The 12849-nt window shown below is 41.7% G+C and overlaps 1 protein-coding gene across 4 annotated transcripts in view; it reads right to left on the reverse strand.

Moving 5' to 3' along the window:
• Window positions 1–12849, reverse strand: part of kcnt2b (potassium sodium-activated channel subfamily T member 2b) — an 85263-nt gene that overhangs the window by 59021 nt on the left and 13393 nt on the right. For all 4 annotated transcript variants that reach the window (XM_080446709.1, XM_080446708.1, XM_080446707.1 and 1 more), the window contains exons 2-3: window positions 2236–2315; window positions 1259–1361 (exon numbers count right to left, since the gene is read on the reverse strand). In XM_080446709.1, coding sequence (XP_080302835.1) covers window positions 1259–1361; window positions 2236–2315 — 183 coding nt within the window. The remainder of the gene's footprint in view (window positions 1–1258; window positions 1362–2235; window positions 2316–12849) is intronic.

Raw genomic sequence — 12849 nt, forward strand, 5'->3', positions numbered from 1 at the left:
ACTGCTATACTCGCAACTACTATACTGTCACATACCCAGCCTTTATTTGCCCTGGGTGAGGGGAGCGATAAGCGGACAGAGAGAGAGATAAGCTTTCTCTTATTGGTCAGTTTGGCAGTATCTTCCTTAGGGGTTATCAGACCCATAGAGAGAGGGAATTATGACACGCTTTGATCTCGCCGCAAAGCGGGCCGCTATGGGCTGTAGTTCCAAACATTGGAACTATCTCATTGAGATAGAACGAGCATTTCCGCATTCCATTCTTACAATGTGAGTCAACACCAGTGTCTTCACTCTCATATTAGATGATGCTGGGAGTTATATAGCAGCTGACCAATCAGCGCAAGCTAAAGCGGTATCTTCCCTAGTGGTTATACCGTATGGCAGCCGACCAATCAGCACCACAGGCTGAACTGGCTCTCTGAGCGACCTCGCTGCTTAAAGGAGTAGTTCACCCAAAAAATTACTTATTTTCTATCAATTATACACCCCATGAAGCTTAGAATTCAGGGAGATGTTTTCGTTTTTGTCGCATTCCTGAGCCAATGATTTGATGACCGGGTCATCGAGACTCCGCTGGTCATCAAATAATTGGCTGAGGAATGCGAAAAAAACAAAAAAATCTCCACGAATCTCCATTCAAGGCTTCATGGGGTGTGTAATTGATAGATAATAAGTTTTTTTTGGGTGAACTAATCCTTTAACTGCAAAAGCCCAATTCAAAAATGTTCTTAATAAAATATCTGCAATCTCACAATGCATTAGAGATACAGTATGTAGATCTATTTTTGAAAAAGTCATTTTCACCTATAACGATATGCCCAAAATAGAGATGACCGGGTAAAAGTGGATAAGGGATTTACCATGTCAAACACTGTTGCTGTGGTAAAATTCACGGCTGAATTTGTCCGCAAAAAAATTATAATATATACATTCAACAAAGCCAAGCATTCTGAGGAACTGTACCTTTTGTTTGCCAGTGCAGTTCCTCGTTGACAGTAGAGTTAATCCATCAATTTAAACCCTCTATACTTAGTTGCCCGGAGCCCCAGGGCTCTATACAAGGTCAGTTAATTTTATGATCATACTGTAAAATATGCCTGATAAGCCTGCCCTCGGCTGGATAAGCTTGGACAGCAAGGAATGCCGGGTGATAATTCATATTTATCTCAACCATTGAGCAGGTAAAGAAGACACACCGCTGCTATCGTGTCTCCACCACTCCTGGCTTTATTTCATTTCATGGTCTCTCGCTCACCAGTCCTGTCTGTCCTGCTGTGGGTTGTCCAACAGCACTCTGACGATGTAGAGGAGACAGCTGAGCACTTTCAGTGCAAAGTTGAACATTCGCACACGAAGACCTGCAATGCAGAAAGAGCACACCTGGGTCAAACAAAACACACACACACAGGGGTGAAAATAATCTAGGACAGTTGGTTCTTAAAGTGGGGTCCAGTGGGGTTCAGTGTTCCTTGACGGGGTTCCAAATGGACCCTTACAGGGCCTGTAACTCTGAGAGTGTACAAATGAAACCAAATGGGCCCGTAAGGGTCCTTGAAATTAAATAGTTTGAGAACCACAGATCTAGGAATAAAATGTTTTTCCAAAATACCATTAACAATTGTGCAGCTACAAGTTAGTAAACTAATAATGTAAATAGTACAGTAAGAGTATAAAACATGTCGTGTAACATCAACTAAAACATTATCATATGATAAATTATGTGGTATCGGAATGGCATAGACCGTCATACTCACCGATACCAGCATTTTAGGCAGTATCGGCAGCTTTTCCGATACGGTATATCGGAACAACTCTAATTTTAAGTCTGTGTTTTATACAGCTGACAGGATGTTGCTATTTGCTAGTGTTTTGCTGTATTTGCTGTGTTTTCATGTCTCCTAACAACAACAGACAGTTGATACTATCTCCAACGTAAACACAAGAGCCGTCACACAGAGTTTGGACAATAAGACGAATAGAAGAAACAGAGTAAAAACAGAATGGAGAAGGTCGAGGGCAAATAGGCACGGCACACACTGAGACAAACAACCAACACGCGCATAAAAAAACTAACAACAAAAAAACATACATAAATGTCTTCAAAACATATCTGACTGCAGATGAAAAGAAAATGAAAGCCGTAAGTAAACCCCAACAGAACAGAGCGGGCCGGGCGCCCAAACAATGAAACACGAAGGAGGAAGTCTCAAAACGCAACAGATAATAACTCACTGGATCTTTGGTTTTTGATGAAGAAGAGCTTGAGGCGCTCCTTGAAAGTGTTTTCATTCACATAGAACTCTACCTGCACCCTGAAAAAAGGGATGGAGAGATAGACATGATATAAAGAGACAGGGAGAGAAAGAAAGAAGGGGTTAGAGCAGTGGTTCTCAACCTGTGGGTCGGGACCCCCAGGGCGGGGGCGGGGGGGGGGGGGGGTCCCACATGATATTGGTTGGGGGGGTCCCCAGATGACAGTGAAGTGACAATTTAACAAAAAAGAAAGAAAAGAAAAGGACCATTACTGCATCAAAAGTCATCAACAAACTATACTATAAAAACTGGTCAAACATTGGCCAAATTGTCAAATAATATAAGAAAGACGCAAAAATTGTGAAAATAGTTTTTTCACAATATTTATCTGTGGAATCGAGTCATACAAAATGTAATGCCTGAACTCCTACAATCCCCATTTCACACGTATGATTATTTTGGGGGGTCACAGCCTGAAAAGGTTGAGAACCAACGGGTTGGAGCAGTGGTTTTCAACCCTTTTCATATCAAGGTCTATTATTGATCATTTGAGCCACTATTTGATGAGATTTAGACTCTCAGGCCCAAAACTTTGAATATTTTGTTATCGTTGGATACAATTTTGTCCACAATTCCATCCTGTATTGATGTGGTACCACATAGGAGAGATAACAGGCAAACGTTGATCAATATATAACATTTATTTAATTAAGTAATGATGTTTAACAATAATTTCAAAACTCTTGAGAGAGTAAAATGAATTTTACACTCTCAAGAGTTAAAGATCTATAAGGGTCCATTAGGTTACCAACTCCATCATTTAGCTGGGGACCACCTGGAACCCCCTCAAGGACCACTGGTGGTCCCCGGACCACTAGTTGAGAACCACTGGGTTAGAGGAAACAGCCCGTACAGGAGGTGTGCTGCATACAAAGAGTGTACAGTTTGGATGAAGAGGGAGTGAAGAGAGACAGAACAAGAGAAGATTGAGACACAGAATGGACGTTCAATCAAGGGAGGGATATACCGGAGATTACTGGACACAAAAAAAGGTGATAATGATTATTTGAACACCGATAAGTTGGTAAATCGGACGGTTTGTAGGGCTGGAATTAAAGACTAATGGGTTTTTAGGAGGAAATGGCGCTTCTGTTTGTCTGGCAGAGCCACGGCCTCCAGACAGTTGCAGTCAGTCTCGTTATCTCCGCTGATTAAATATAGACCAACAAATTACTTCCCTCTGATGTTCATCGCAACATGAGAGTCCATAATTACTGCTCTTTCTCCTTTTCCTATCTTGGCCCTTGTGACCAGAGGGACACGCGTGTGACACACACACACACACACACACACACACACACACACACACACACACACACACACACACACACACACACACACACACACACACACACACACACACACACACACACACACACACACACACACACACACACACACACACACCGAACGAGACCAAAATACACACTTGGATTTGGGTTATTAGGAATTATTACACCATTCACACACGCAGTTACGGGTGGCCACAGACCACCATGCTCGGGGAAGAGAGGCAAGATGCTACACAGCGAGCTTAATTTGTACACTTTCAGAGATAAAACTGCACCAGCATTATTCAGAGTACCTGAGGAAGGGTTTCAAAGCAAAGGCTGGATGGCCAGGGGGTCACTTAGAGAAACTTAATTTATGCTCCATTGTACAATGGTGTTGTGCACCAAAAATATAGCCGATCTACAAGCTTACAACGTGTTGCGGATGTGACACGCTGTAAGCTTGTAGATCGGCACGTGCCACCGTCGTACGACTAAGTATACAGTATATCGGGCTTAAACCCTAGGCCTAGGCTGAGTTTGTTTTCCAGTTCAGGTTAATCTATTAAAACTGGGAAAGCATCTGTGTCATTTTAGATTTTAGCTATATAGCATAAAATAAAATGACACTCAATAGACTGATGCCTGAAGAAGGTCTGCTTAAATGCTTAAAAAAAGTTGTCCCTATTGTGCAAGTGCAGATGGTGTGCGGGTCATTTTATTTTATTCTATATGTTTGATCCCTGCCTACGCTGGTCAGGTGTGCATTAGACTTTGTTGTTTTCAGCTATACACAGTATAGCAAGTTAGCAACATATGTTTTTCATAAAACACTTAGGATTTAGAACAGTGGTTTAGAACTGTGGTTCTCAAAAATAGCAGATACATACAAGCTCACAGAGCGTCACTTTGTGCTGCAAGCTTGTACAAGCCACAAGTTTACACAAGTTTTTTTTACCTTTTTGAAAAATCTTGAAAGTGAAACATTTTGATGCACAAAACCTTTTCAGATGGGGGTTAGGGGTTAGATTACATATCATTGTGGGGGTCCTCCTTGACACGAAAACTACTGATTTAGAAGGCATTTGTAGAATCGGCCTAAGGTCTTAATGGGTTAGGCTGCAGAAGACTCGCCTTATAGTGTAATAAAATGATCAATTTTGATTAGAAGTTAGATTTAGTGTGTCACTATGCTTGCACATTGGCATTCCTATGGCTCTGGGCACACCTAAATCGAACACACCCATTATTAATTTGATTAGCTGCAGTTGCATTGTTTTCTTTCCTGCCATGTTTTAAATATATTGTCTTTAACCTGACCTGGACAGCAAACTATACAAAATCAGTCTATAGCAGGGGTCTTCAACAGGGGTCCGGGACCCCTAGAGGGTCCTCAGAGTTACTACAGGGTGTCCGCCAAATCTTTGTATGATATGATAAAAAAAAATTACCTTAACCATTTGAATCCTAGCATCCCTTCTCTGATGAGAACTTAAGCCAAAAATAGCAGACCTACAAGCTCAATAAGTATTGGTGTAGAGGTAAAAAAGAGCAGACCAAGTAAACAAAAAAAGTTATCTAATAACTGAAAAATGTGTCAGTAATCTGAAACACAATTTTATACAATATAGAGGGGGTCCCTGCTTCATCTATCTCTCAGCTAGGGGGTCCTTGGCCTGAAAACGTTGAAGACCCCTGGTCTATAGGGTTTCATGCCCCTTTCAAACAGTTTTGTCTTGTAGCAAATCTTCATGGGAACTAGGCTTAAAGATGGAGGATGAAAACACAAGTCCCAGGACTCTGTGATTCCTCTCACACGCATGTAGATTTGTATAATATACTGTAGCCAATCATTTTCTATTAATTAATTTTCTTGCTTTAATATAATGTCATTAAATGTATGTAGCACAATCTGTGGGACAGGTCCCGCAACTTCTTGAATCACACACGCATTTGAAAAGTTAATTTAAGTCCACAATCCACATAAACAGAAGTACAAGAACGCCTTGTACAAAGGACATAAACACTGCCAGTGCAGTCAGACAATAGGAAAACAGCCAGTTACAAAGTGCCTGTAAGGCAGAACATTGTTACATACAATAATGTTGGCATACTTGTCAGACACAGCGGACATAAATCATGGATAAAGGAAACAACGCCTCCTCCAAATTGAGCGGCTTCCTATAATAGCTGATACTGAGCAGTACCTTGCTAACTGCTTGGCCCTCCTTTTGGAGAGGCCGGCCATTTGAAGGCCCCTCACGACCAACTTGTGCACGCGCCCTAGGCTTCCAAAGATAAAAACTAAAAGTTTACATCTGTAGCCTCGCAGTGAGATGGTCTGCTCTAGCACACACACACACACACATACAAACACGTGCGAGCACGGATGACAAAAGACAGATGGTTGTCTATTCTCCTGGCTCAGAAGGGGGTCTTCCGAGGACTCCCTCCATGCCAGGAACCAAGCATCTCACATGGACCAGCACATGGTACCAAAAACGCCCCACACATTCAAAACACTCTGGGGGGGGGGAAGGAAAACCCAAGTTTCCTCCTTGTTGCTATGGTGACAGAAATCCGTTCTCTCTCTCTTTCCCTCTCTATGCCACACACACACACGTCACACGCGCACACACACACACACACACACACACACACACACGCAGTTGAGTGTGAACACATATACGTGTGAAATGTGTTCAGCGATCATAACCGATAGTCCCCTTTCCAACTTGTTGACAGCTGCCTTCGCTCTGACTGTTTCGGTTTCGCACCAGTGATGGGAAAACAGAGGCGAGATACAGAGGAGATATGTTATGCCCTGCTCTCCAAGATCCCCCATAGACAACCAGGGTGTGTAATTACACTTTTTGATTAGAAAATTAGTTAGCCGAGGGGGCTCGCTCGCAGTGGCAGCCGTCAAGGAATGGATGGAATGCCTGATGCCTAAACAAAAATTGCCGATCTACAAGCTCACACAACACGTCACACCATGTGTGGTGAGCTCGTAGATCGGCTTTTTGTGTTATCCTTTTAGCACCATTGTATAATCGTACCACTGTGCTGTTTGCAAACTGTTAAGACCTGGAACGCATCTGTGTCACTTTAGATTTCTTTGGCTATTCAAAAATAGCAGATATACAAGCTCATAGCGCGGCACCGAGTGCCGCGCTATGAGCTTGTAGATCTGCTATTTTTGAAAAATCTTGAAAAAATATGTTTTAGATTTTTTTCAAAAAACTGTTAGGATTTAGATTTTTTTTAAGAATCGCCTCAGGTCTTAATAGGTTAATAAAGTATTCAATCAATCAATCGATGTTTTCGGCGCACGACACCGCTGTACAAGACGGTGTAAATCAGGCTTGACGGTGAGGAAATGAAGGCGGTGTGGGAGGGAGTGGTGGTTAATGCTAATGGATCACAGGATCAGATCTGCCATGGTGGTAATGTGGACACGTTATAATAAATCTCTCGAGGTACAAAGTGAATGCTGGTTCTTCACTGCTTCGTGTCAAAAGCAAGGCTCTAGACCAGTGGTTCTCAACCTGTGGGTCTGGACCCCCAGGGGGGTCCCCGCATGATTTTGGGGGGGTTTCCAGATGACAGTAAAGTGACAATTTAAGGACTTTTTTAATACCTAACAAAAAAGAAAGAAAAGAAAATAAATTAATTTTTTTTTTTTTACTGCATCAAAGGTAATCAACAAACTATACTATAAAAACTGATCAAACATTGGCCAAATTGTCAAATAATATAAGAAAGAGGCAAAAAAAAAAAAAAGCTGGCGTTCTGAACTTGTACATCTGCTATTTTCACAACATCTATCTGTGGAACCGAGTCAAACTAAATGTAATGCCTCAACTCCTACATTCCAAGTGATTATCAGGGGGGTCCCCAGTTCAAATGTGATTATTTTGGGGGGACATGGCCTGAAACATTTGGGAAGCCTTGCGGAAAAAACAACGCCGCATGCTCAAAATCATGACATGAACTAGCATCGAGCATTAAGCCGGGCCTTCCACAACCATAACCCGATTCTGACTCCTAAAGTAGCTCCGACAAGATCGCTAGGTATAAATTGTGACATCGGGACAAACGGCACTTTTAACATGACATGAAGGTATCCCGTGAAGCGAACGGACTTAAGTGCTGCCATTACTCCCCAAACGATGTACTCTGTGACAGCCAAATCCATCAGGCACTGCACCTGCATTTCTGTCCCCCAAAAGGCCTACCATCTGTTGCCAAACTTCTTTTAAATTTTTTCATCCTGCTTCTCATCTACAACTCATCCATGTTCACTTTTAAATCCAACCATGGATTTGCATGCATCTCTGTTGGTCACTGTTGCCAAAACATCCTGTGAAACTACCATAGAAGAAGTCACGAATCCCTCCCAGTTGAAGGCATTTTAAGCCCAAGGACCCCTTAGCTGAGAGAGATTAAGCAGGGACCTCCACAACATACTGTATAACATATAACAACTATTTCATAGATTTCATAGATACCTTCATCACTGTTGTGTCAATTAATGTTTTTTTGTTTTGTTTATTTTAGGCATTTAACCACTTAAACCCCTTAAATACTTTGGCTCTGTACTTGGTTTGCTCCTTTTCCCCTCTACACCAAACCTTTTTGACGAAAATAGCCGATCTACAAGCTCACAACGCCTCGTGCTGCGAGACGTTGTGAGCTTGTACGTCTGCTATTTTTGGCTAAACTCCTCAGAATAATGATGCTAGGGTTCAAGTGGTTAATGTAAAAAAAACTATCCTATCACACAAAGATTTGGCGGCCCCTCTGTAGTAACAGAGGGACCCCCTGTTGAAAACCCCTGGTCTAAGAGTACATTTTTCCCTCCATATGCTTTTCTCTATGTGGGGACATTTCCACTTGACTGTACAACAAAAGGCTGAGAGGTAGAAGGGTATATAAAAGCCCAATGAAGAGCTGAGCTGTAGAAAGATTCGAGTGAAGTCGGGGTCTAATCTAGGGGGAGGGTGTGAGACAAAAGCCCATTAAAAGCTCATAAAGAGCATGATGTCAAAACAGAAGCAAAAGCGCACGGTGATCAACGATGGCGCCTCTCGACGAAAAATACACAATTAAAGGACCGCTTTGAAAGACAACAAGACAAGTCTTTTAAGTATGGAACTGTGTGAAACAAACATAAACTGAAGCAGCCATTTGAAACCAACAGCTGGAGATAGGGTATCGATAGAGATTGCATTTGTGCGCCAGTGGTCCGGGGCTGAGTAAGTGGCACACATGAGGTTTAACATTGACAGGTGGAAGAATAACCTGCTATTGTGTGTAGTCCTGGGAGACAGAGTGACGAGCTCTCTGTCTCTCTCCCTCCCTCTCCCTCTCCCTCTCCCTCTCTCTCTCTCTCTCTCTCTCTCTCTCTCTCTCTCTCTCTCTCTCTCTCAAACCTATTATATTCATACTGCCTATGCCTTTCTAGCTCGGAAAACATCTGAAGCATTCAATAATCACAGCTAGGTTAAACAAAGCCAGCTCTAGAGTATTTTTTTAACTGCTAGTCCTAGGAACAGGTGATCATTGAAAAAAGGGCATTATAGAGTCCTTCAGTGAGCCATGTGAAGCTGAACTGAAGGGCTGGGGGTGGGGTGGGTATTTGCATTGCTGTATTTACATTTACAGCAGGTTCAAGTATGAAAGAGAGAGTGAGAGAGAGACATTACAGACATTCAGACAGACATAGAGAGATGTGCGTGGGAGGATCTCACAGAGAGAGAGAGAGAGAGAGAGAGAGAGAGAGAGAGAGAGAGAGAGAGAGAGAGAGATTGAGAGAGCAGGATCTTGTTCTCGTGCGGTTTCCAGCCATGCCTACACTCCATAATGACACAGCACCGGCCAACTAATGACACAGAGGAAGAGACCCTACTCTGCACAGCACTGATGATGAGCCCATCATCCCAACCCCCATCCACAACTCTCAAATAGCATATTACAGGCAAAAGAATACGTGGAGATTTTTTTTTGCTTCTATTTAACCCTTTAAGACCTGAGGCCGATTTTACCTGTGCCTTCTGAATCAGTGGTTCTCAAACTTTTTTGTGCCAAGGACCCCTAAATTGACATGCATTTGGCAGCGGACCCCCATCTGAAAATGGTTTGTGCCAGGGACCCCCAGAAGAGAAGATTTGTGCTAAAAAAAAATGTACCCCTTAATGCTATCTAAAGCTAATTTGGAACCCCTGATAGACAAACTTAAGAATAATATCCAGTTTTGGAGAACACTTCCTCTGTCTTTGGTAGGGAGGATAAATGCTGTAAAAATTGTATTCCTTCCGCAGCTGTTATATATACTACATAACATACTTGATTGGATTCCACTATTCTTGATTTTGTGTGGGATTATAAAACACAGAGTAGGGAAGGCTCATCTTTGTAAATCCAAAATGAATGGGGGGTTGTCACTTCCAAAATTCTGTCACTATTACTGGGCCACTAACGTTCGATCCCTCTCCTACTGGTTGGATGATACAGCATTGCTGCCCGATGGATTAGAGATGGAGCGAGAGCATTGTCTACCTACCGTTTACCATAGGGGCAGTCATTTTATCACCGGTATCACTAAACAAGAAGATATAGAATTATAACCCAATAATTTATAACACAAATCATTTCAAGCTCAGGGCAATGTCGTTTTTGCTACCCATTGCAGCAAATCCCTTGTTCACTCCTTCCAATTGAGGAAGAAGTTATATGGCTGCTTATATCTAACCTTTATATTATACCATCACTTATAATACTTCTACAATACATTATGATATGTGTCAGCTTGTAAGAGCCTAGATGTCTCCACTAGGCCTAATAACTATTGTTTTGGTACAGCCTATCTTGTTATGGTTCGGTTTGTCCTTCAGGCTGCTACAGTATAACTATGATCTCTGCCTTGTGCTCGAGGCAGAACTACCGTACCACTGACATGAGTGTTAATGTACTTCTGACCATGATATCATGTACATAAAGCATAACCACCTCCACCTAGAATATTGTCTCGACTCCTATGTGCCTTATTGAATGCTGATTGATCAGAATTCCACGACACAATCTTAATGGTGCTTTCCTTGACTGGAGAGAGAAAGGAATAACTTGCGTTAGAAATGTATATGTGGACGGGGTATTCGCTTCCTTTACGCAGTTAAAAGAGAAATACGACCTCCCCCGGCGAGAATTGTTTAGATACCTACAGATTAGGAGTTACGTGAGAAAACATATTCCTTATTTTTAAACTGCAAGGCCAGACAAATTGGATGGATGTTTAAAACATGCAGCTGAGACCAGACGCATCATTTCTTATTTGTATGACACTTTACATAACATGGCTCCCGTCTCGACTGACTCTATTAAAGCCGATTGGGAGGCAGAACTGGGCATACAGCTGACTGAAGACATCTGGGATGGGAGTCTGGAATACATACATAACTGTTCGATTAATGCGCGACATTGTTTAATACAATTACAAATATTACGTAGGTTACATTACTCAAAAGTTAAATTACACAAAATATTCCCAGACATCTCTCCCCAGTGTGATACTGTAGGTGTAAATCAATTTCCCAATATACTAGAGGTAGAGATAGAACCAAATTAAACCCAGTGTTAGTCATCCTGGGAGTGTCAGAAGAGATGAAGAAATTACGAGTAACTCAACAGCACCTGCTCTCATACGTCTTATCACTGCAAAAAAAAATGGATACTCTTATTTTGGAAGAAGAAAGAGGTGCCCACAGTCAAGCTTTAGCTCAATGAGATGACAGAAACTCTACACTTAGAAAGAATTAGATTTATACTAAGAATTCAACCCATAAGTACATTTTAACATTGTATTATTTTTATTGTGCCTGTTTATTTTGTGTGTATGTCTGTTTGTTTTTGGAAATAGAGCACCGAAGTCTGACGTAATTTACACATCCTACCTGGGTCGCGTTTCCCCCCCCCCGTTCTGAATTCCCATAGACGTGTTTAATATCGCGTCAAATAAGAACTGTGTTCCAAAAATACAAACAAATGACAGCGGCGGTTTTACTCTTATGGATATGAACCATCAACTACATGATACAAAGCCACCTCCCTGACAATATTGCCGAGACAGTTTGTTTATTTTTGGACCACAATTCTTATATGAGACGATTTTAAGTTGACCCAATGTTATTCTCCATAGAGAAATTACTTTACGAACCAGGGGATGGACGAGTGACGTCAGGACTTCTGTACTCTATAGGGAAGCACTTCATAAGTGTTTGAATTGAAAATGTATATCTTTATCCTGTGCTTCATAATACAAATATTTGAAAAGGAAAAGCAAAAAAAAAAAAAAACACTTTCAAGATTTTTCAAAAATGTAAAAAAAATAGCAGATGTACAAGCTCGCTGTGTGCTTGTACGGTATATCTGCTATTTTTGAGAACCACTGTTCTAAATCCATAGAGTTTTCTGAAAAACTTATGTTGCTATAGCTAAAATCTAAAATGACACAGATGCGTTACCGGTTTTATCGACTGAGCTACACGGACACATTGAGGAGCCTCTAAACAACACCGAATCAAAAGCGATTTCACTTAGACCCATAGGGGGCGCCACAAATGCATACTGGGAGCTGATGGTAGGTGTTGCGCTCCACCTCAGAAATCCATCTCCCAGACATCTAGCGCATCCTCGGCTGATACCACAATGAGCCACTCTGACCTACTTACAGTTTTTCACACAAATATATTTGACAATGAGGGGGAGTCCAGGTGTTCACTCGATAACACATATTGAGATGTTCAATGTTAAAAGTATGAATGTGACTGCAATGAAAAGCAATGGCAAAGCGACAGACATGCAAAAAAGCGTATAAACAAGAATAAACATTCTTCTTCGCAAGCAGACCGTTTACATCCGTGGCTACAATGGAAACGTTTATGTTGGTCGTTTTGAGATTTATGCTCTATAATTTCCTACAGATATATGCCACTGCCAATTGAGTGAAGTGTATTGAAAGAATCACTGAACAGGATCCTCTGGCAGAGGAGGGGCGCAGTAACAGTTAACAGAAAAATGACAGGACACAATAGATAGCAAACAAACAGGCAACAGCCAACGAATGGAGGCAAGAGAATTCTATGGGGCGAGATTGCACACCGTGCCTCATTCAAGCCATGGAAAAGACAGCAAGCTTGTCCCTGACCCAGATACACAACCGTTGATGGAAGATGGAGGAAGAAAGATTAGAGAAAGCACTTTT

This window comes from Gymnoscopelus braueri (genome assembly GCF_963280865.1).
Source record: "Gymnoscopelus braueri genome assembly, chromosome: 13".
Classification (NCBI taxonomy): Eukaryota; Metazoa; Chordata; class Actinopteri; order Myctophiformes; family Myctophidae; genus Gymnoscopelus; species Gymnoscopelus braueri.